General features: G+C 34.9%; 2 protein-coding genes across 2 annotated transcripts; one reads left to right on the forward strand and one right to left on the reverse strand.

The window, feature by feature from the left end:
• Positions 1 to 754: 754 nt before the first annotated feature.
• LOC141559882 (olfactory receptor 52E2-like) lies at positions 755 to 1,696 on the reverse strand. Its single transcript, XM_074297538.1, has one exon. It carries the CDS (start codon positions 1,688 to 1,690, stop codon positions 755 to 757), a length of 936 nt encoding a protein of 311 aa, XP_074153639.1. The 5' UTR covers positions 1,691 to 1,696.
• Positions 1,697 to 19,404: 17,708 nt separating this feature from the next.
• LOC141559883 (olfactory receptor 52E2-like) lies at positions 19,405 to 20,346 on the forward strand. The gene has a single exon (XM_074297539.1). It carries the CDS (start codon positions 19,411 to 19,413, stop codon positions 20,344 to 20,346), a length of 936 nt encoding a protein of 311 aa, XP_074153640.1. The 5' UTR covers positions 19,405 to 19,410.
• Positions 20,347 to 25,287: the final 4,941 nt, after the last annotated feature.

The following is a 25,287-nucleotide window of genomic DNA, read 5'->3' on the forward strand; positions in this document are numbered from 1 at the left end:
ACACATGTTTGCCTGGAGAATATCCCAGAAGCTGACTAAAGGCTCCTAACTTTGCCCTCTTAGGTAGAAGTAAAGAGCAAATGTAAAGGATATCAAAGACTGCATATCACTCATCCACATGAAAAATTTTTATGATGGAGAAAGGAAAAAAAAATACTATGTGCTAATAGGATCCAAATAGTTATATATAAACAAGAATCAGAGAAGGGTCTGCAAAACTGATCACACAGGGGGAAGCTAGATAGCTTAGTGGATAAACCCTTGGCCCTGGGGTCAGGAAGACCTGAGTTTAAATCCAGCCTCTTCACACTTAAATCCAGACACTTGACACTTTCTAGGTGTGTGATCCTGGGAAAGTCATTTAGTCCCAACTTGCCTAAAAAAAGATTAAAAAACAAACAACAAAAAATCAAAATTGATCATATTAGGGAAAGTTTTAAATTTTTCTTTAGTGGAGCTAAAGGGAAATATGTGAAAGATTATGATGGCACAAAAGATGCAAAAGGATTTAGAAATTAGAGTAAAGGATCATGCATCAAAAGCTCCAACATTTGAGTACCCATCACCAGTAATGTGAAAATTAGTCATTTAAAAAATTTTATCATCAGAGGATTTTTAAAAGTATAAAAAGAGATGAAGGGTTATTATTCTTAGGTAGAGCCATTTTCTGCTATGATTTCTATGTTTATCCTGTGGATATTCTCTAAAGATTCCTGGAAAGTGCAAATTAAAATGTGGGAGCTTCACTTCTGATTTATGTATTCAGTAAAATCTTTAATACCTTTTCCCTGATCTGCTTTGTCCTAACTCCATAGATGACAGGATTAAGCATGGGTGGGACAACAACATACAAATTGGCCAGGAGGATATGGATATAACGAGGAACATTCCGTCCAAAGCGGTGGGTCATGAAAGAGAATAAGGCTGGAGTGTAAAAGGCCAGGATGACACAAACATGGGAACCACAGGTACTCAGGGCTTTTAGTCGAGCATCCTGGGAGGGGAGGTTAAAGACAGCTTGGAGAATCAGAATGTAAGATACAGCAATAGCTACAATGTCCAACATTAGAGTTCCAATAGCACATAGACCATAGATCATATTGACTCTAATGCTAGAACAGGCCAATCGAGCAATGCCCATGTGTTCACAATAGGTATGAGGAATGACATGATTTCCACAGAAAGGAAGTCGAAGGATCAGGAACACAAAGGGAAGCACTGTGAAGAAAGATCTTACCACCACTCCAATGCCCATCATTGTCACCACTCTGTTAGTGAGGACCGTGCTATAATGCAAGGGATTACAGATTGCCACATAGCGATCATAGGCCATAGATGATAGTACAGCTGATTCCATCACAGTGAAGATATGTATAAAGAACATCTGAATGAGACATGCACCAAAGCTGATTTCCTTAAATCTGAACCAAAAGATGCCCAACATTTTGGGAATGGTAGCTGTAGATAGGCCTTGATCAATAGTGGCCAACATTGCCAGAAAGTAGAACATTGGCTGATGAAGTGTTTTCTCAGTCTTGATCACAAACAATATGGTGATATTTCCCAAGAGGGCAATGAGATACACAACACAAAAAGGAAAACCAATGAGGATGTGGAAATTTTCCAGACCTGGAATTCCCAGTAAGATGAAAAAGGGGGGATGGAATTGAGTATTATTGGAAGAGGGCATCCTTTTTATAACTGTTGAAGGCGATAGTCATTGTATATGGACCTTCAAATGCTGGAAGGGATTTAGATGCTATCACTTCATACTTCTACATTCTGAAGACATATAGAAAAGGCATTTTTTTTTTCTTTTCAAAATACCTTTAGAATAAAACAATCTCATAACATGACAAAACATCAGTGATCAGTATTTCATGAAATACTTGCCTGAACAGAAATCAGCTCCATGATTTACTTAACAAGTAGTCATGTAGCATATAAGTATAGGGCTCAAGTGATCTGGAATTCACTGCTCCCAAATGAGGCCATTCCTCCTTCAATTAGGCTAATTCTTAGAAATGTGTCACTTAAATTAATTCAAATGATTAAAATTATTGAATCTCTACCAATTCTTGCTAGTTAGGACCATTTAAAAAGATAGTTTATGAAAGACAGTTCTCCAACAGTAGAAGACAATTACATTGTCCCAAGTCTCCCCCTCCCCCCAACCTAAATAGCCTCTTTCTTCAGTGTAGCTTGGAAAGGCTTCAAGTCTTGTCAATATTTCCTGAAAGTGCTCCAATATGATAATGTCAACACAATGTCAATGTCCATTCTTACATGTGATACCTAAAATTGAACAGGGTATTACAAATTTTGCATTATCAGAATAGAGTACAGGTAGATTATCACTTCCTTCATATTTTGATTAAATCAGTTTAAAGTTGAAGACTAACTTTTGTTTCTATGTTATTACAATGTTGTATAATAAACTTGTGGTCAAGTAGAAAAAAATGCCTATTTTTAAAAATGATTATTATTCATTCACATCCTACATTAACTATAGTTGTAGAAATTTTTTTTTAGGACTATCATGAAACTTTACATTTTAAAAAATTATTATCATAGTAGATTTGACTATTTTTTCATCTTAAATTCTTTTAGGTATGTAATTATCATTTGGCGTTATTTAGCAGTTAGTATTAGTCTCTTAATTCTGAATCATTTTTAATTATGCAAACCTACTACCATGACTTCACCTTTTTTCACTGATAAAGCATATTAAATAGTACATGATCCAAAGAATTTATCAGGAACATTCAGAGACCTCCATTTAATTCAATAATCAACAAATATTATTAAGTAATGATCAGAATCAGTAGTCTATACTAGTATGACAATAACAGCAGAAGATCTGTTTTGATACAACATTACCTGAAAGGGACAGCAATTTTAGGAGAGGTGGAAATGCCTCTTTGGTTTTGTATTACCATCAATAATCTAAAGCATAAATCACCAGTGTATCAGGGAAAGGGGACATAGATGAGTGGGAAAAGGGTGCCTCATATGAGGTCACATCACCATAATATCTCAGACATAACACACATTTACACATGGAAAAACAAAATAATAAATCCAATATATACTCTTTTCCTTTTTTTTCCTACTAATTTCCTTCAAAAATCAAAAGCCAGGAAGATCTGTAAATTTGCAAGCCTCAATAAAATCACCTGTCCAGCAAGTGATAGGGAAATTCTGTTCCCCCCACTCCCAAATCTCTATCTTTTATGTGGGAATAGTCAAAGCTAGTACATAGAAGCATGGATCAAATTATAAGAGTTTTACTCATAGTATACTGTGTACAGGCCACATCTTGAATATGTGCTTAATGCTGGGCATCATATTTTAAAACAATATTGAAATCCTTCTTTATCTACATGAGGAAAAAACTAATTTCAAATGGCTCAAACCAATTAAAAATTATTAGTTCAAGGAGGTATTGATATGAGAGCAATGGCTGGACCTTGCCTAACCTTTCCCCCAAACTGCTCCAAATTCCATAAATAATGACTCTAAATAAACTTTAGATCATTAGTATACCCAAAAAGATGGAGTGGAAAATTTTCAAGCCAAAGGCAAATCAACAGGAAATCTCATCAGAAAAGGTGAAAACAACTGCACAAAACACCTGAAGCTTGGGATACTGTACCCTTCACCTTGGAAACAGAGCTACTTTAACAAAGACTTAAAAGCAGAGTAATAGGCTAGGGAAATGAGCAGAAAATGAAAAAAAAATTCTGAACATGGAAAGCTATTATGGTGACAAGGAGGATCAAAACACACACTCAGAAAATGATAATAAAGCCAAAGCTCCTATGGAAATAGCTTCAAAGAAAATCAGTCTATAGAAGTCCATAGAAGAGCTCAAAAGGGACTTTGAAAATCAAGCAAGAGAAATGGAGGAAAAATTAGGGAAAGAATTGAGAGAGGTGCAAAAAGTTAATGAGAAGAAGAATTCTTAAAAAAGCAAAATTGGCAAATTGGGAAAAAAAGGAACAAAGGTTTACGGAGGAAAATAATTCCTTAAAAAATAGAATTGACAAATGGATGGTAATGATCATATAAGAGATCAAGATACAATAAAGGAAAACAAAAAAAAATAAAATAAAAGATAGGAAAAATGTGAAATATTTCAGTGTAAAAACAACTGACCTGGAAAATAGGTACAGGAGAGTTCATTTAAAAATTGTCTACCTGAAAGTCATGAACAAAAAGAGAGCCTGGATATCATCTTTCAAGTAATTAGCAAGGAAAATTGTCCTTATATTCTACAACTAGAGAATAAAATAGAAATTTAATGAATCCACTGATCACCTCCTAAAAGAAGTAACAAAATAAAAACTCCTAGGAATGTGATAGTCAAATTACAGAACTCTCTGGTCAAAGAGAAAATAGTCCAAGGATCCAGAAAGAAACAATTTATGTATAGTGAAACCATAGTCAGGATAACACAAGATTTAGCAGCTTCTACATTAAAGAACCAGAGAACTTGGAATATGATATTCTGGAGAGCAGTGGAATTAGGATTGTAACAATCACCTACCCAGCAAAACTCAGTATAAACCTTCAGAGGACAATGTGGTCATTCAAAGAAACAGAGGATTTTCATGCATTAATGATGAAAAGACCAGTGCTGAATGGAAAATATGATTTTTACATACAAGAATAAGGAAAATCATAAGGAAGTAATCAGGAAAATGATATCATAAGGGACTTAATAAGTTTTATCTGTTTACATTCCTACAAGGAAGAATGATACTTGTAACTCAGAACATTCTCCTTATTATAATGGTTGTAAGAAGTATATATACAGAGGGCATGGGTGTGAGTTGAATATGAGGGGATAATAGTTTTTTTTTTTTTTTTAAATGATGAAATTAAGGGATGATAGAGGAATGAACTAGAAGAAAAAGAAATGGAGAAAGGGAATGCTGCAAATTATCTGCCATTAAAAAAAAGAGACAATAAAAGGCTTTTACAGTGAAGGGGAAGAGGGAAAGGAGAGGGTGAGTTAGGGAACCTTACTCTCATTAGAATTGGTTCAAATAAGAAATAACACATTCACATATAACATATATATATATATATATATATATATATATATATATATATATATATATATATATATATATATATATATATGTATGTATGTAATTAGAAGTATAGAACTATATCTTACCTTGTAGGAAAATATGAGGGGAAAGGGATATAGCATGGGGGCAGAGTGATAAAAGATATTGGGGGAGTTGATGTATAAGTATAATCAAATAAAAGAAGCAGTGGATACTAAATAAATTATACTGCAAAAGATAATTGAATAATGAGTTTAGTTCTGTGCCTTTTAAAATCACACTTGTTAAGTCTATATATATTTTGTCAAACTATGACATTCAAAAATTTTCAAATAGAATTCTTCAAATTCTGCCTAATCTGTGCCTTTAATTTCCACATATTTCCCTATCAATTCTGTATCTAAGCTCTGATTAAATGTCTGGGGATTCAGAGCTCTGAAATTGAGCTAAAGATTGACTTACCAGGCCCTATACTAGAAGGTCTCTTGAGCTTCTTATACTTTGCAGGGTACACCACAGTCGAGGGAGCTTCAAAGAGAGAGACTTTATACCAAAGTCACATATCTCTGGGAATAGCCTCCAGAATTTAGATTTCTAAATAGTCTAAATAGACTGGGCCTTAGGGCCCAGAGCAAGCATTGCTCTAGGTTAATCCCTTGATTACCAAAGCAGATTGTCCATCTTCAGGGAATTATTGGGCATACTGGGGACTACAGGATTTTAAATTGTGTGTGGGAGGGATGACTAGTGACACTGTATGCACCTGAATGAGGTTTTTTCTTACCCACATACTTCATCAATTAGGGGAAAGTTATATAAAATTGATCCTGAATTTAAGTATGCTAGGCCTAGGACTTTGGGAGGATCACAGGGGCTGGAATAATCAAACTACCAACCTAGGCCTCAGGTAGATGATGATGTATCCTAAATATGGAGCAGAATTATATACCTATACTTGTGGGATAATAATGTTATTGGACACGGTATAGTGGAAGCCTGTAGGTAGTGATGAAGGATTGGATGTGGAAGTAGACGATTCATCTTTATGAGTTCATATCTGACCTCAGACACTAGGTGAGGGGTGATGGGTCAGCCATTTGACTCTGCCTCAGTTCCTCATTTGTAAAATGAGCTGAAGAAGTCAATGGCACAGTGTTCCAATATCCTTGCCAAGGAACCTCCAAATAAGGTTCCAGAGTTGTCATAAGTCAGCCTATACTGAACTCATCATAATAAGGAACTAATCATCTCCTAGAGAACTTTATTTTGTTTTCAGATTATCAGGGCATATATTTTCTCTTTCATATTGTAGTAAGTTTATTTATTTTTAATACAAATTGCTTTATGGATCATATTGGGAGAGAAAACTCAGAGCAAAAAAAAAAAATGGGAGAAAAAAAACACAGAAAAAAGATGTGAAGATAGCATGTGTTGATTTACATTCCATCTTAGTTCTTTTTCTGAATGCAGATGCTATTTTCTGTCCAAAATCTATTGGGGTTGCTTGGGATCACTGAAATACTGAAAAGTCAAATCTTTCATAGTTGATCATCACATATTCTTCTTGTTATTATGTACTATACATTCCTTGTTCTGCTTGTTTCACTCAGCATAAGTTCATGTATATCTTTCCAGGCTTTTCATAATCAGCTTGTTCATCATAATTTCATTACTTTCATATACCACAACTTGTTCAGTCAACTGATGGGCATCCACTCCTTTTCCAATTCTTTGCTACACAAAACAAGCTGCTACAAGCATTTTTGCACATGTAGGTCTCTTTCCCTCCTTTATGATTTCCTTGGGAAAAGATCCAGTAAGTCCTTCTAAGTCAAAGAGTATGCACAGTTTGATAGTTTTGGATTGCTCTCCAGAATGGTTAGATTATTTTGCCATTCCACTAACAATGATTAGTGTCCCATTTTTCCACACATCCCTTCCAACATTAGTCATTATCTTTTCATGATAATAAGAATATTCTGATAAAGGCCTCATTTCTAAGATATATAGAGAACTGACCCAAATTTATAAGAATTCAAGGAATTTTCTCATTGATAAATGTTCAAATATATGAAATTCTTGATAATTTAGGAGGACTTAGGAGCCAAGATGTCTGAACTCCTCCTTATCTTGAGATTATACACTTACAATTTATAACCTCAGAGTAACCAGCCTTAAGTTATATCAGTCCTGATGGTCAGGAGGTGGGGGGGGTGCAACTAGGGGGATTGAGGCAGAACAATTAAAGGAACTGAGGCAGAACAGTTCAGGGAAACTGAGGCAGGATACTTGGAAATTTTTAGCACCATAATTTTAACCAACCCTATGTGAAGCAAATAAGCCAAAATAAAACTAGAAAAATGCAAGGACTTATGGCAAAGACAAGTCTCTCTCTAATAACCCCAGAATTAATTAACAATACAAAGGCTCCCTTTTGCAAACATGTCAGGTACTCTTCAGTTCTGGAGCACTATCTCAACCAGGAAATCCAGTTTGAGATGGACAATTTGATCTAAGTTAGACCTGTGGTCATTTGTGCACTTAACTCAGCCCCTGATTATAGAGCAGCAGCAATGCTCAAGACAATTATGGTGCCCATCTTAAGAGGGGCACCCCACGATTGTCAGAGATTCCAAAGGGTGAAAGGTGAGGCCTGGAGTAGATCCACCTATCCCTGCTCAGAAAAACAGGCAGGTGCTGCTACTAGGATACAGGAAGGATCTGGATTTCTGAGAAGAGTGTCAGAGAATACACAGTTAGACCATCAAAGCAGGCAAATCCATGAACTTTTAGAGGCCTGATATTAAACTGCAATGTCCTTTGAAAATGCTAAAATACTAATTAAGGAACTGGGGATACAGGACTGGAGAAATGGATCAGAGAGACTGAATCACAAGGTACCTATATCTTGAAGATTTCCTAAAAACAGGCAATCAGAAAATCATCCCCAAAACTGAGTCTGTTATGGCAATTCCAATAGAATAAGGGGTTTCAAAGCTAAAACATAACCAGCAATCACAGTCCAGTAGTGATTTAAATGATTAGCCAAGCAAGGAGTAAAAAAGGAAAAAGTGTAGAGGGCTAGAATAATTACAGAGGGATGGAACTCTGTAAAGGTGTACTTGAATCTAAGCCAGTGGAGTACATAAAGCTAAATACCTACTCAATGTGAGATAATGGTTCTATAAATATATACTTAGGTGATATGGTGATGTGATGGTTCTCCTCAGATTGCCACTTGCTGATTGTATTGTGTTGAGGTAATTGTAGGGAAGGATTGGAGGGCTGAGTGAGAAAGTCGGAGTTTCTCTGCCACAGCACATTTAGCAGGGAAGACTTCAGGCTTCAGACTCCAGAGTCCAGAATCCATCTTTGAGGAGCCACGTGAGAGCTTGCCTGCCTTCTTCACTTTTCCTCCTAAAGACCAAGGACTTTGACTGATCCTGACTCTTGACTGATCCTGAGGCCCTCCAGAGAACTAGTATGGACATCACAAAACTAGAAGAGCTTCAGTTATAAGGGACATAATGACAAGGATGGGACAGAAGTGCCTGAGGCAAAGTGAATAGAAAACTAGGGATTACTTTCAGGTACTTTTGAGAAAAATCCACAAACTTTCATGATTCCTTATCTCTTCCTCCCTTTTTATTCTTATGGAAGGAATCATCTGAAGAGAAGTAAATAAATTGTCAATATAAATTTTGACAGTGAATTAAAGTTCCTATACATAATAGATTAGTATAGTCCTTAGGATAATTACATGCTCTGAAAGAAACATCTTTAACAACAATATTTACACAATTTTAACAATTTCCATCCCAAATCTTAAACACACAGTAATACAGTTTAAATTTTAACAATAATTTAGCAATCATTTCCAATTCCTCCATTGAAGTTCATCAGGGGCAGGGGGCAAAGTCTCTCATTCAAAACTGCTTTCTGCTAAGAAGGGGAGAAGGGCTGGCTCTTAGTCCATGGAGGGGAATGAGTGTGGTGTGCTAAAAGCATCAATGGGATGATCCAGGTCCTAGAAGCAGTTTTTACAGCTGTAATTTGACCTAAATCTAGAACAAAAACAAATCTAATAAATAAAGGTTAGAACAGACTGCTATAAAATGTGAAGAGGCTAGTATAGACTGGCCAGCAACTTCCCATGTAAGAAGAAACAAGTTTGCCTCACAGGAACAGCAAATGGTTGTCAGCTATAGTCTATCCAGTAACTCCCCAAAGAAGAACAATCTGCCTCGGTAATCAAGGGATTTAGAGCAGTGTTTGCTCTGGGCCCTAGGGCCTCTTATCTAAATTCTGGAGGCTATTCCCAGGGATATGTGATTTTGATATAAAATCTCTCTCCTTTAGGTTCCAGAGACTGTAGCATTCTGCTACATACTGCATACTGCAGCCAAGAAAGTCACAGGAGCTCCACAGCTGGTGGCACAGGGCCTGGTGAGTCAGTTTTTAACTCACTCCCCAAACTCTGAACCTGAAGACATTTAAGCAGAGATAAGATACAGAATACTCAGGGGAAATCATGGGAAGTTAAAAGCAGAGATTAGGAAAGGTATGAAGAATTTTATTTGGAAATTCTTCAAAGTCACAATTTGAGTCAATTCAAAAAAGACAACTAATATGATTGAAAAAGGCAGAGAACCAACCAACCTCATTATTCAGTCATTTGCTTAGGTTCTCTATGATAAGGAAAGTATCCACAACTTCTTTTGTTTGCTTATTTTAGAGGTCCTGTGAAGTCATGCATTTTCTGGTTCTTTTTCTCATCTGCATTTGTTAACTCCTGACCAGGAGTCCTCCTTCTTTTATGTTTCTTCCAATGACCTTGTCTCCCTCATTCAACATCTTTCCTTCTTCCACTTTTTGTACATCAAACGTCTATAATATACTCTTTTTTCAAATCATTTTTTCTATTCTCATCCCATATGATCCTCATCACCACCCTATATGTTTTTTTTTAGGAATTAATATCCTTCTGAGAGAGAAATTATTATTCCAAAATATTTTGAGTTATTCAAGGTTATTAATCATGGTCTTTTATTCATTAATACACACATATTTATCTAAAAACATTTATTAAAAGCTAGAATAGAAAACAGTATCTCCTTACAGGAGTGGGTCAATAATCTGTCAGATATAGAGAAAATTCTTCAAATATGGGGGTAATGGGAGAGGTTTTGAAGTTCTATTTTGATGCAGCAGATAGTGATTTATTATCCTGATAGGATAGGAGATAATGTAGGACTTAATGTCCTATATTATCTTAATGAGGGCTTAATGAGAACCCAACTTAAAATATTGTTTGAGCACCTGTAACAATATCAAGTCCCAACAATAGAGAAAGTCACACAAGAATGTGATTGATAGCTATGTGATCCTGGGCAAGTCACTTAACCCCATTTGCCTCAGGGAAAAAAAAATGTGATTGATGGTAGCATAGGAAATAATCCTTGGGGGAACACAAGGAGGAAATCATATTAGAAGAAATTAGATAATCTTTAGATAAAACTCTAGGAAAAGAGAAGGGACCAATTGAAGTTCAACTGAGGAAGAATGATTTTCAGAGACTGTATTATGAGAGTAATTTTATATGGTGCAGTCAGACTTTTTGTATGACTACCTCTTTAGTACATTTTGTGTATTTAAGAAAACAGGCATCTTTTGTGTAGTGTCACATGGAAAATAATGCTCTACTGAGAAGAAAAGCCATTTCTGATTCATTGCATCTCAAAATATTAGAATGAGAGTTAGAATCTTTTTTAAAAAGCAATTTATTGAGGTGATATAAAAGGCATGGTAAAGATCAACTAAAAAAAGAGCATTCTCACTTAAGATGGTTAGATAGAAGCCATGGCCACTTACTTAAATCTACTTCTGCTGCTAGACTTGTAGAGTTAATGTTATATTTAAGAAAGAAATTTATTTGTAGTCACTGTGGCACTTCAGGCTGCTGATGGGTAAAGCATTACTATTAGGGAATTCCAAGAAATAAATTGTAGAAACAATCATTTGGTTCCTAGTCCCATAAAATTATGTAATACACACAATAGGACCAGATCAGGGTAGGTCTAGGCAAAATTCAGCTACTTTTCCAAATCATCCCTGGGATCCTCAGTTTTCTCCTTCTTAGTTGCCGCAAAATTTCAATTCCTAATTCTGTTCTCAACTTTTATATTGCAGAATTAATCATGCAATTATACATGGAATTTTGCTAGATTATAGTAGAAATCACATTTATATTTATAAAGAATTCAGCTCTAGGAGCACATTTTACAATAGTTAAGATAACATAACCTTAAAGTTGGAAAGGATTTCAAAGGCCATTCATCCTATGCTTAAAGAAGTGCTGTGATGAGGGGAGCTTTTCATCTTTTCTGCCCATTCTACTTTTGGTTAGTTTTCTTTAAAATATGTTTTATTGATATATTTCTTTACATCACCATAGTTTTCCCCAATATCCTTCCTCCAATCTTTCTCAGAGGTCCATCCTAATTTTAAGAACTGTAAGATCTATTTTGTCAATAGGTGAATTGAGTAGGCCATTTCTAAAAACAGGTAGACACTCACAGAGTGTAAACAATGTTTTATTTTGTTGCCTGGGATCAATAAAAGAAATAATACAGGCAGCTAGTTGGTGTAGTGGATAGAATATCAGCTCTGAAGTCAGGAGGATCTAAGTTCAAATGTGACCTGAGATACTTAACACTTCCTGTTTGTGTAGCAATTAACTCTAATTGCCTCAGGGGAAAAAGAAAGAAAGCAAGCAAGAAAGAATACAATGCATATTATATGTACTATTTGCGTATAGATTCTCCCAGATTGAAAAAGTCACTGATCAATTCATACCAATGACTCAATGTCAGTGATTTCAGGATCCAGCTGCTCTGGACAATTTCATACAACTCTGGAGCAAGTAGCACATAAGACATCCAGATTAATTAACCTAAGGAATTAATAGACAAATAGGAAATAAAACATATTACTGATGGGGGCAAAATGATGCTCTAAGGCCAAGATGGGTCAGAGCTTCCTTTTCCCTGGCTGTCTAATTATCTCTCTCCTCCTCTTCCTCCAAAATACCAAGGTCGGGTTGTTAGCAAATGAATTCACTTACTCAATGCTGTGATAAAACAAAATCTTTATTGATTAGGAAAGGACAGGCAGGCAATTGGCCTCCAGGGAGAAAGGCCAAACTGCTTGAAAGGGGACACCACAGCAAAGTCAGGGGGCATAAGGCAGAGAAAAGTCTAGTGCAAAGAATAGAATTTTGGAGATTCATTTTATACATGAAACAGGATCATAAAACAAAGTTTGTATTTGCAAATGACTTTTCTGCTTCCTTCAGATATAGAGATGTTTGTTCATCAAAGAGATTCCTGAGAAGATTGTAAATAAGACTGGAATTTCTCTTAAGAATGTTAAATTCTATTAATCATTTGTGTCTAAGGTTATCTCCTTTGACCTCTTCTAATTCAGGAGTTTCTCTGTTAATTATTTGCATGCTGGGCTATCTTTTTTGACTTCTTCAATACTTTATTGATATGATTGCTTAATCATAGTACCCAGCAAGCCCCCAATGAAATGCTTAGCATCTGTATTTCCAGGACATAGGTCTTTTCAAAGAATGGGAATGTAGATTTGAAATTATGCTAAGTGAAGAGCCCTTCCTATGGCCACCCCTAACTTTGTCTTTCCTTCCAGTTGTTTTTCCTGTTTTATCTTCTTCTCTTCTGCTTGCACTTATCCCTCAAATATCACAATTTCATAAAATAAATCTTATGGCAAGACCAGGAATCTTCATTCTATTTTTTTCCAAATTTCTTTGAAATGGAAGAGATTACAAAGTGAGGCATTTACTGCACTAGAAACAAAGTAAAGTAAATCTTCCTTTGATGTCTTCTGAAGAGAAATCTTCCTTTGATGTCTTCTGAAGAGAAATTCCTTCCTACTGTCTTCTGAAGAGAAATAATTTTATAAATATTAAACAACTCTACATATTTAATAAGCCTTTCTCTTCCCTTTCTTCTCTATGTCATCATATAATTTCACTTGACAAAATCATGACATGAATTGTTTCCCATTAGTTCTGATTCTTTCTTTACCTTTTAAAACATTTTTATTCTTTCAAGGATCTCTCTTTTTACTTGGTGATCTCATCAGCTCACATGAAATCATTACCTTCTTGTTCCTGATGATCCTAATCTCACATCACCAACTTCCTCTTTATCATTTTAAAGAGTAGATATCATAACCAAAAATACATCATTACCTAGTTCTCCCATCTGGTATTTCCTCTGTTTCTGTAGAGGACAACACCCTCCTTCCAATCTTTTAGGCTCACAACATAACAGTAATCCTGAAATCTTCACTTTTTGTCATTCTTCATAGCCAAACTGCTACCAAGGGTTGACAATTTCACCTTTGTAGTATCTTCCAAATATACCTCCTTCTCTCTTCTGTTTTATCTTCTTCTTCTCTTCTGCTTGCACTTATCCCTTAAATATCACAATTTCATAAAATAAATCTTATGGCAAGACCAGGAATCTCCATTCTATTTTTTCCAAATTTCTTTGAAATGGAAGAGATTACAAAGTGAGGCATTTACTGCACTAGAAACAAAGTAAAGTAAATCTTCCTTTGATGGTCCTACTGTCTTCTAAAGAGAAATAATTTTATAAATATTAAACAACTCTACATATTTAATAAGCCTTTCTCTTCCCTTTCTTCTCTATATCATCATATAATTTGAGAACAGGGTCTCATTACCTCACACCATTATTAGTGTAATGGCCTGTTATTTGGTCTGCCTGCTTCCAATTTTCCCCCATTGTAATCTATTTTCCATTTAGCCACTAACATCATTTTCCTTACACAAAACTTTGATTACATCACTTTCTTAGTTAATAAATTCCACTGGCTTCTTATCAACTCCAAGAGCATATGCAAAATGTTCTTTTTGGTGCTCAGAGCCCTTCATAACCTTGACCCCTTATCTTTCAATTAAAAAAAAAATTCTTACTCTCCAATACTCATTCTTTGATCTAGTAGCACTATTTTGCTGGCTGTTCCCATAATGAGACATTATCTTTTGTCTCCTGGTACTCTTTGTGACTATCTATCATGCCTGGGATTCTCTCCCTACTTCACTCTAATAACCGACTGTCTTTCTTTTCTTTAATTTCCAACTAAAATCCTATCTCCTTCAGAGAGACTTCCCCAATCCCTTTTAATTCTAGTTCCTTCCTTCTATTAATTATTTGCTATTTATTCTCTATGTAGCTTGCCTTGTATATATTTGTTTGCATATTATTTTTTACATTAGATGTTATCATCTAAGGTAAGATTGCTTTTTGTATCTTTTTTTTTTTTTTTTGATTATAGATTAGCACAATATCTGGCCCATAGTAGATGATTGATGAGTGTTTATTATATGTTCAATTGAAAAGGATCTCCTCACTTATGTGATAACTTAGAGATCTAATAAATGCTACCTTCGCCCTTCATTGTGTTTTCTAGTGAGAATCTAGGAGGCTAAAGTAGATTGTCCATACAAATGCATTATTTATCATAGGTAGATTAAAAAAAAAAGTAGTGCTTTCGTTAGAAGTCACTCCAAAATTCCTCCTTCTCTCCATAGTTTTGGGAAACAAGATTCTCAGTCTTTGGTCATTCTTGTTGGCAAGTCTTTAAATAAATATCATGACACATGTCCTGTTAGCCATATTGGGGATATAATCTTATCAGACTCTTGAATCATTAAAAAATGTTCATAACAGCCTTCCTAATTTTTCTCACAATATAATAATTTTCAGTTTCATTAAACATTTTCCTTTTCAAAAGCTTGTGAGGTTAGTACTTTGAAAAATTATTCTCAAAATATTCCCAGCTTTCATAAAAAATTTCATTTTTAAAATTTACATTAAAAAACTACAGTGGTTCCCTTTTTAAGAAGCATTATTATTCCTTTTGTTTTCAGATACTATATTGTCCCTCCTTTTAAAATAAAAATCAAATTAAAGAAAGAGAAAAAAATTCAATGTGATGAAAAAGCTTAGTCAAGAAAAATGACTGTGTCCAAAAAAATATGACTTTCCACCTTTTTGTCCATCACTTTTCTGTTAGGAAGCAGATAACATGTTTCATTAAAAATCATATGGTCATAGTATTTTAGAGTTCTTAAGTCTTTTAAATTTGTTTTTTCTTTCTTTCACAATGTTACTGTCCTTATATAAATTGTTACTCTCATTCTGTTCATTTTAACATTCACTTAGAACAAAGAACCTGTCATTCTTTAAAACTGTATCTTTTGTCATTTTTTTTATGAATACCTTTCATTACATTAATATACCACATTTTGTTTATATATTTCCCAGCTGCCTAAGAGACACTTTAAGATATGTTCCTTAGATTCTAATTTTTTTTCTTTTTTTCCCTCTTTCTGATATTCTTCATTAAGCCCTCTCTCCAATTTCTACCCCACATGTGCACATTTTAAGAATCATATTTGTTTTTTAAAAATTTTACTTCAACCAGAGTTCAAATCTGGTCTCATTCACTTAACTCTTGCTAGCTTTGTGACCCTGGGCAAGTCACTTAACTTTAATTGCCTCAGCAAAAACAAACAAACAAACAAACCAAAAAACCCCAAAAAACAATTTACTTCATTTTTTTCTATGTAATCTTATGGGAAAATCCTTTTTTTTTTTTTTTAATTTCTCTAGATTTGCAGTCATTTTTCATTGTGATCAATAGAAGGCATAGTGTATAGAGTATATGTCTGAAGTCAATAAAGATCTAAATTAAAATCTGTTCTCAGACATTTCCTAGTTGTATGATTCTAAACAAATTATTTTTACCTGTTTGCATCAGTTTTCTCATTGGTGCAATGGCTATAATTGCTATACATACTTCCCAAGGATATTATAAGGATCAAATAAAATTACATTTGTAAAGAAAATACTTAGCACTATGACTGACACATAGTAGACCATTATATAAATATTAGTTATTATTCTCTCCATTTTTATTCCCTTAATTAAGACTTTCTGCCAGACCCAGGACTTGGCCTGCTGCCTGTTATACTTTTTGGGTAGGGTGGTCAGTCCTGAATCATGCCTACATTTTTCTCTCAGGTTCTTCCACTCTCTTCCATTTAAAAAGGATAAGTCTTTTGGATCATTAAGTTTCTGAGCAATAGATTTTCAGAGCTCTCTCTCTGTCAACTTAGTACAGAATATTAAAAACTCACAATCTTCTAGTATAACTGAATGGTATAGCCATCAATAGATCTCTGAGGCTCTAGTTAGGAAGATTGAATTTAAATGTGGCCTCTTTCACCTCTGTTTGCCTCAGTTTTTTCAGTTATAAAATGGAGTTTTACCACCAACCAAATCTCTTGGTTGTTGTAAATCTTAAACAAGACATTTGTAGAAAGTGTTTGATACAGTACCTGACACATAGTAGTGATGGGGATTGAGGTCCCTTTAAGATTTCCTTTCTGATTTCCCAACTGACCTTTGATTCACAAATCCTGGTCAAAAAGCACCCTTTTCAATATCCGGGCCCAGCCCCCACCAGATCTGAGCTGGCTTGGGTTTTCTCAGCCCCCACTATCTGCTCAGGTTTCCCCAACCTCCCACAAACAGTTTCTTCCTTATCTGAAAAGCCTGCCAGAACTTGGGGCACCGTCCACAAGCCCCTTTTAGGTATAAAAGAGCCAATCTGGAGTTCTCTCTTTGCAGAAGCCCTTCCCCCCAAAATATGTTATCTTTCTGGCCATGTAAGTGTTCCTGCCTGCCCAGCGACCACCTTTGTGCCGACCAACAGGGTTCCCTCTTTCCTATCTCTCATCAGTAGGTGCTATAACAATGCTAATTCTCTTTTCCAATTTCTTCCCCTCTTTCTACACTCAAGCTGTGTAAGTGTGAGTATTGTAGTAGACTCCTGGATTCTGGTAGCTAGTTGCTCCTTTGACTGTCCAACTTCTCTTGTAGCTATCTAATTAACTTGGTAGTATCTTAGGGAAGGTCTCTGCTTTTGCTATTCTCTCTGATGGATCTTTATCTTTGTTTGCAGTAGGAAGTATTGGTCCCAGATTTGCTAGGAGATTACCTATTGTTTGAAGCTTCTTATTGACTTTATTATTATTTTTTTTTATTTCAGGTCTAACGGAGAAAAAGCTACATTTTATCTTGATCACTATTCAGCCTGAAGATTTAGTCATCTTCAGTGTTTACGACAATAGATATGTGGGTGCTACATGGTCTGCCTCCTAAACAATAGGACATTTCTCCTCAATAAAATGGAAATCATAGAAGTACCTTATTCACAAATATCTTTTTTTATGGATTAAATTAGGTAATAGTCTTTAAAAAAATGTTTTACAAATGTTAAAACATATATATATATACATTTATATATATATACTAATAATATTATTATTATTGTAACTGTTTAACTATTTCCAAATATATATGCCCCCATTAATTTGTTTTTGTTTTTGTTTTTTTTTCCCCTGAGGCTGGGGTTAAGTGACTTGCCCAGGGTCACACAGCTAGGAAGTGTTAAGTGTCTGAGACCAGATTTGAACTTGTGTCCTCCTGAATTCAAGGCTGGTGCTCTTATCCACTTCGCCACCTAGCTGCCCCTCCCCATCAATTTGTGACAAAGAAAAACGGTTTAAAAAATGAACAGTACAATAACCAGATGCCAGAAAATGCAACAATAATAATTTATAGTTTCCTACTTTTCCACTGTAAAGCTTAGGGTGGGGTAAAAGGATGAAACAAGTGTTTCATTATCTTCTCTCTGGGGCTAAGATTAGTTATTATATTGGGTCAAAGAGAAGTTGCCTTTTAGCATGTGAGTGCTTAAAGTATTATCATTCAATTAAGTCAGTTTTCATTCACATATGGCTCTTTGTGACTTTTTTTTTTTTTTTGGCAAATACATTGGAATAATTTGCAATTTTCTTTCCATATAATTTTGCAGATGAGGAAACTGAGGCAAATAGGGTCAAGCAATTTGCTTAAAGTAGATTTGAACTCAGGAAGATGAGTTTTCCTGATTACCCTCTCTATGTACTGAAGCATTTCATAATCCAAATTACAATTTCTGTTATTCTTATGGTTCTACTTACTTCAAGATGCATCAGTTCATATGGATGATTCTATGTTTCTCTAACTCTTCATTTATCTTTTCTTGTGTTATGATATTATTCCATTATATTAATGCAGTAAAATTTGTCCAATCATCATTAATTAATTAATTCTTTAATGATGACTGGACAAATTTTACTATATTAATATAATGGAATAATATCTTGTGTTCTGATCTTGTGTTATGATATTATTCCATTATATTAATGCAGTAAAATTTGTCCAGTCATCATTAATTAATTAGTTCTTAATTTCTCTCTTCATTTCTCTCTCTTTTTCCTTCCTTCCTTCCTTCCTTCCTTCCTTCCTTCCTTCCTTCCTTCCTTCCTTCCTTCCTTCCTTCCTTCCTTCCTTCCTTCCTTCCTTCCTTCCTTCCTTCCTTTCTTCTTTCCTTTCATTTATATGTGGTTATTGTATTCACTAATGTATGCATAATCCTTGACAATAGAGACTATTTTTAATTGTTTGCTTATTTTTGTTTTAATTTGTATCCCTTCCACCAAACATATAATGCCATGTATATATCCTGTGCTTAATAAATGTATATAGAAATGATTTGGATGGTTACACTTTGCTTCTGTTAGGGGGTATCTGGAGAATGGTGTTTAGTTCTTGGAGACATATAGAGAGAAGGGAATTTAAAAATGTGAAGAACAATCAGAGAAGGATAATCAGGATAATACATAAAAAGAATAGGGGAATTCAGGGCATTTAACCTGTAGAAGTCCTGAATAGCATATAGATATGTTGAAATTTATGGTGGATATCAATTGATCCCAAAGCACAGAAGTAGATTAACTGCAAGAAAATTACAGAAAGTGATCATTTAAATCTATATAAAGAAATATTTCCTGAATATTTCTTTATGCTATACAGCTATACAGAATAGATTTTGAACTACTCATTTCTAGAGAACTTCAAATAGAATCCGGATTACCATCATTGGGAATCTATATCCTGAGGTACAAATTGGATAAGCCTCTGAGTTTTCATTCTGTTTTAAGATTATATGATTCTAATACTTGCATGTTTGATGAATGAAAAAAGCTTACATTTTTTTTTTAAATTTATCTCTAGGATAACAGACAGGGTGCATGAAGCAGGGTTCAATAAATTAAATAAGAATAATTCTCCTGTGACTGTGGCCATTTGCAATTACACAAAGAATGCACTCTACCAATAACACACAATTCCATCCCTTCTCCTTCCTGTTGCTGGGTATCCCAGGACTAGAAGATTTCCATATCTGGATTGGCTTCCCATTCTGCATTGTGTATTTAATTGCACTTGTGGGGAACATCACTATCTTGTTTGTTATTAAGACTGAGAAGACCCTCCATCAACCTATGTTCTACTTCCTGGCTATGTTATCCAGTATTGACCTGGGCTTGTCCACAGCCACCATCCCCAAGATGCTGAGTATCTTTTGGTTTAATTTGAGAGAAATTAGCTTTGGAGCCTGTCTCAGTCAGATGTTTTTCATTCACAATTTTACTGGCATGGAATCAATTGTGCTAGTATCCATGGCTTATGATCGATATGTGGCTATTTGTAACCCCCTTAATTACAACTCTGTCCTTACCAACAGGGTGATTACTATGATGGGGCTTGGGATTATAGCCAGACCTTTTCTCATAGTGATTCCCTTTGTGTTCTTGATCCTTCGACTACCATTCTGTGGGAACCATATCATCCCCCACACTTACTGTGAACACATGGGTCTTGCTCGATTGGCTTGTGCCAGCATCAAAGTTAATATTATCTATGGATTGGGCACTATTTGTATCCTCTTTTTGGACATCATAGCCATTGCTTTTTCATACTTGCAAATCCTTAAAGCTGTCTTTCGCCTCCCCTCCCAGGATGCCCGTCTCAAGGCTCTAAGCACCTGTGGATCCCATGTCTGTGTCATCCTAGCCTTTTATACACCTGCCTTATTCTCCTTTATGACCCATCGCTTTGGAAAGAAAGTACCTCCATACATCCATATCCTTCTGGCCAATTTGTATGTAGTGATCCCACCTGCTCTTAATCCTGTCATTTATGGGGTCAGAACCAAGCAAATCCAAGAGAAAGTACTGAAAATGTTTTTTCAGAAATGATCTAATAGATCAACAACCTCAATCCATTTGTTTGCCCTCAATAGGATTCTGGGCTTCCCAAGAAATGGAAATAGGCTCAGCCTAGCTATGGTAACAGGATATAATTTTTAAAAAGTAATTTTATCTGCTTTCTTGAAAATCCACCCATCTTTGGATTCAGCATGTACTGTATACATTATTTTTAGACCTTACTGGTTGCTTTTTCCTGCAATTCATTTTTCCAGATCCAAAGTTTAATTGGCATATCATTGAAGGATGTATATTGATTCTACACAATGGAACTCCAGACTTGGCTTTCAAATATCCTCACATCAGAGAACCTAACTATACCAGAGTTTGTTACTTTTCCTTCTAAAATTGTTTCTTTTGATTTCACCACTTATGACAGTGGCAACAATTTCTCTCCAGTATTCCAGTTATAACAACTCTCTATTTTTTGTCTTTCCTCTCCTTTGATTTTTATATTCTTTCCTTTTTAATATTTTTATCCATCCTCTCTTTTCAGTTCCCACCAATACAGATCTAATGAAGGTCCACATTGTCATCCTCCACTCCCTATAGTTGTTAGTTTAGTACCTACTATATTTCAGACATTGTGATAAGCACTGGATATATAAAGCAAAGGCAGAAGATATCCTTGCTTTTAAGGAATTCATAGCTTCATGGGGGAGGCAACTTGCAAATGAATATGTAGGAGATAGCTGGGAGGAGAATGAAGAGAGATTAATGTCATAAAAATCTAGAAAGCTGAAAAAAGTGGTCTATTTTGTGATTACATCTAGAAAGTAGATATTGTTCAGGTTGAAAAACATGCAGAAAATCCTTCTGCATTTTCCTTCCATTTCATCTTTTATGTTACTGTCAGAATTATATTTTTATTCAGAGATTCCCTTTAACATCTTACAAATTTCTGTCTTGTGGTATAATAATACAGAGTTTTATATTTATCTACATATATATTTTATCCCCTTCATAAAAATGTTAGACTCATGATAACAGGTTAGTTAAGTCATTCATTTTTATATTTTTTATTCTCCTCTAGAATCTTCCATGGTATTCTAAATATACTGTAGTGCTTAATAAATATACATTAAATGAGTAAGTGAAGGATCCCTACATTTCTGGTCAAATAGCCCCTTAGGTTTCATGAGTAAAGAAGCTGGCCCATTTTCACACACCATTTTTTTTTTTTTTCCTTCCTGTCTCTGGCTTCTCCTTCAAGTTTGATGAAACACTGTCCCTTTACAGAATACTTTGAAGTTTTGGAAGAATGTATAATTTAAGTCTTGTTCACAATTAAAGATCAAATTCTTTCAAGCTTCACTACTTCTATCCATCTTGAGAATGGAGGAAGATACTTCAGGAGAGCGAGATACCAGGCCCTGACATGGGCTTGCCCTCACTTTCCCCTCCATTAGCAGCACTTCCAAGAATGAGTCAGACTTAGAAGTCTTAATTTTTGGTTTTATGTTTATGTTGTTGTTGGATACCTGATAAAGAGAGAGCTGTAGATTATGAGGTTATGGAAATTGAATTCGAAATTAAAAATTAAAATTGAGCTATCCATTAGGAAACCCTATGGAATCTTAGAAAAAGTGAAAAATTGGGGCTGGTAAGGGAATGGAGATATAAAAAGTGGGTGGGGAACAGGAAGATAGAGGTTTGCATCTAGAGAACAAAGCATGCTTTGTCAAGGTTAGAGAAGTCATGAAAGTTGTCTTTATGTGAGCCAAGAAGTATATCAAGGTTTAGATTTTAATTGATTTTTGTACCAGAAATTTAGAAAACTTCAACAATAGATACATCCATTAATTTTTGGAATTATTTTAACCATTTGCATTCAACTATCAACAAACAAAGTAAGCTTCTGCTGTCCTTCTGATAGACCAGCCTCTGTCTATCTAAACTATGATACTGTTTCCTGTCCATTGTCTACTGTTTCCCACACCACATTAGAATGGTCTAATAAAGGCTCATTTTTTTGCAGGCTAATATTTTTATTTTTTCATCTCAGACCAACTCTCCCCTATTCCTAGAGGATATTTGTGTGTTGGGGAGGAGGAGATGAGTTAACTACATTTATTCCAGCAATCTCTAGTGAGCCTCTGGTCTTTAGTTCATAGGCCTGAATCACATAATTGAGTTGAAAGATAACAACCTCCTGCGGTCCCTCTCCTTCTTAAGGAATAACATAAACAGAGAGGTAGTTGGTTCAGGCTCAACCAAAGTGTCAATAGATTCCCACAGGCAATTTGGAATCCCTCAACTCCAAACCTGTCCAATCATTCCCTAGTGACTGAAAATCTGCTTCAGTAATAAAGCGATTAACCTAGAATAAAGCCTGCTCTAGACCTCAGGACTGTAGTTCCTCTTCCCAAATGCCAGGGTTGGGGAACCTGAAGAAGGAAGTTACTCATACAGGGATATGCCTTTAGAATAAACTCTCCTTCTTTGAGATTGCATAGTCTAGGGTGCCGCCTGTAGATGAGAGCCACACAGGAATACTTCTGCTCCCCAAATTGGTAAGTAAATCTCTAACTTATATCCAGAACTTTGGGCCTCCTGAAATTTTTCCTGTTTGGAGAGATACCAGGCAGATAGGGTTGGAACAAAGCTAGAGGAGCAAGTTACCCAAAGACATAAAGTATTTCACTTGAAAGGTGTTGGTTTTCTTAGTTTGAAATGACATACAAACATTCATAGTCATAGAATAAAGATTCATTATTCATATATTTTGTACAAAATAGATTATATAAGGCCTCTAACATAAGACAAACATCTACAATTTCTTTTATTCCTCACTTTTAGAAGACATATTAGACAGTGGTCTCCAATATTCCTAGAAGTTTCTCATTTGTTTTAGCTGTGTTGATTCTATGACTAGATCTATATTATTGGTTTCTGCTTTACCTGACATGAACATACAATATTTTCTACTTTGTCAACTACACCACATTGTCAATTTAGTTTTGGGGTTTAAAGTTGAACCCCAAAATGTTGTTCAGGTTCTAGACCAATGTTATGAAATTTCTCAAAAGTTTTTCTAGGCTTAGACTATCCCCAATTCAAAAGGCAAAGATTTTATTATTATGTTGTTAGTAGCTGGCTAACTTTCTATAAAAAAAAAAATATAGGGATGTAATATAGACAGTGTAATTATAGAGTTAAAATGTTTTGGGGTGCAGTTTAGAAGTTTGTTTAGATTATTAATTTTAGAATAGTAACTTTGAACTTAGTTTCAAATAAAGATTTTGATTTTTTAAATTTTAATTTGTTAATTTTTTGAAAACTACTGATATGCTAATAGATTAGTTCTAGGATTCTATTAACATCCTGGTTTTATGGTTTAGTAAAAGTTAGTTGACTTCCCAGAGCCAGCATTTATAAACTGAATCTGTGCAGATATCTTGAAGTCAGAAATTATATACTTAAAACAATTGAAATGATAGAGACTACTTGGAGCTTTGGTACAGTATCCCTGAGATTATACTTACATCATTCTTCCTTTGAACTGTGCTCCTGAGACTACAATCAGACCAATAGTCTGTTCCTTAAAAAAAATAAAAGAACTTCATAACATTTAGTCTCTAAAGATTTGTAAAATACCTAAACTGTGCAAGGTACTCTGCTAGGTCATGTGGATGAAAAGTTAAAAAAAAAAAAAAATATATATATATATATATATATATATATATATATATATATATATATATATATATATATATATATATATATATATATAAATACATTGTTCTCAAGGAACCTGTTTAATGTATACTTAAGGTGCAGTGCATTTAGACAAATAAATAAATAAATAAATGAAGGAAAGTTAAAGGAAGCAGGTAAATAAAGTTTTGAGAGAACCATAGAAGGAAGAAAACATCCTGGTTGTATTACTATAAAGATACTTACTTTCCTGCAGTTATAATAGAAATAGCAAAGGCAGAGATTTAGAGTTCAGAATTGTCTTTTATTATCAGTCTGAGGCTGGGGCTTCCATTCAAAATTGAATGAGAGTCCCTCAATGCTGTCAATGCCTCCAGGCCTAAATTTCCAGTTGAAAAAAGAGTACTTATCTTGGAGTTTCAAGCCACTCAATAAGAATATCAGGTCAAGATCTCCAACTAAATGAGACCACTTAACTGGGAGTTCAAGCTGGGAGTGATCCCAGGATAATTTTCAACTCAATAGAGTATGTGACCAAATGCTCTTTCAGGGTAGAATCTGAGACCCCAATCTCCCTTCTTCTACAGATTAAAGGGGACACAGTTTCAGGGTTTACCCCCATTATTTTCAAATCTTTTTTACAGTGATTATCTCATTTGATCCTCATAACCACCCCCTGAAATATGTTATCTCATACATTCATACAAGAAGTATTTCCTAAGTGTTTACTAAGTAACAAGAGTCTCTGATAGGTCATGGGTGAGTGCAAAAACAGTTAGAAAATAGTACATGTCTTCTAGGACCTTAATTCCTCTTGGAAAGTTGGACAATATTTAGAAGAATAAATAAATAAAATATCATCAGAGAAGGTCATTGAGAGTTATATGTGACAGACACTTTTCTCATTGGAGTTGGCAATAAGGTAAGCGTTAAATGAAGCTACAGAGCCTAAAATTTGGGAAAAACAAATTCATTTTAGTTTCAGAAGATACCCTATGCAAAATCATGGAAGTGAGAGAAAAATAATCTTTTTTTTTTCTCTTCTCTTGCTTTTGATTTTCATCCTTCTTCATCTTCTTTTATCCTTCCTTCCTTCCTTCCTTCCTTCCTTCCTTCCTTCCTTCCTTCCTTCCTTCCTTCCTTCCTTCCTTCCTTCCTTCCTTCCTTCCTCTTTCTCTTCCTTCTTCAACATTATCACTAAACACCTTGTGTACTTGTTCACATAATTCTGATTACCACATTTCTGTCTTCATACAGACTCCTGACCCCAGACAA

The sequence above is a fragment of the Sminthopsis crassicaudata genome, chromosome 3 (assembly GCF_048593235.1).
Source record: "Sminthopsis crassicaudata isolate SCR6 chromosome 3, ASM4859323v1, whole genome shotgun sequence".
In the NCBI taxonomy this organism is placed as follows: domain Eukaryota; kingdom Metazoa; phylum Chordata; class Mammalia; order Dasyuromorphia; family Dasyuridae; genus Sminthopsis; species Sminthopsis crassicaudata.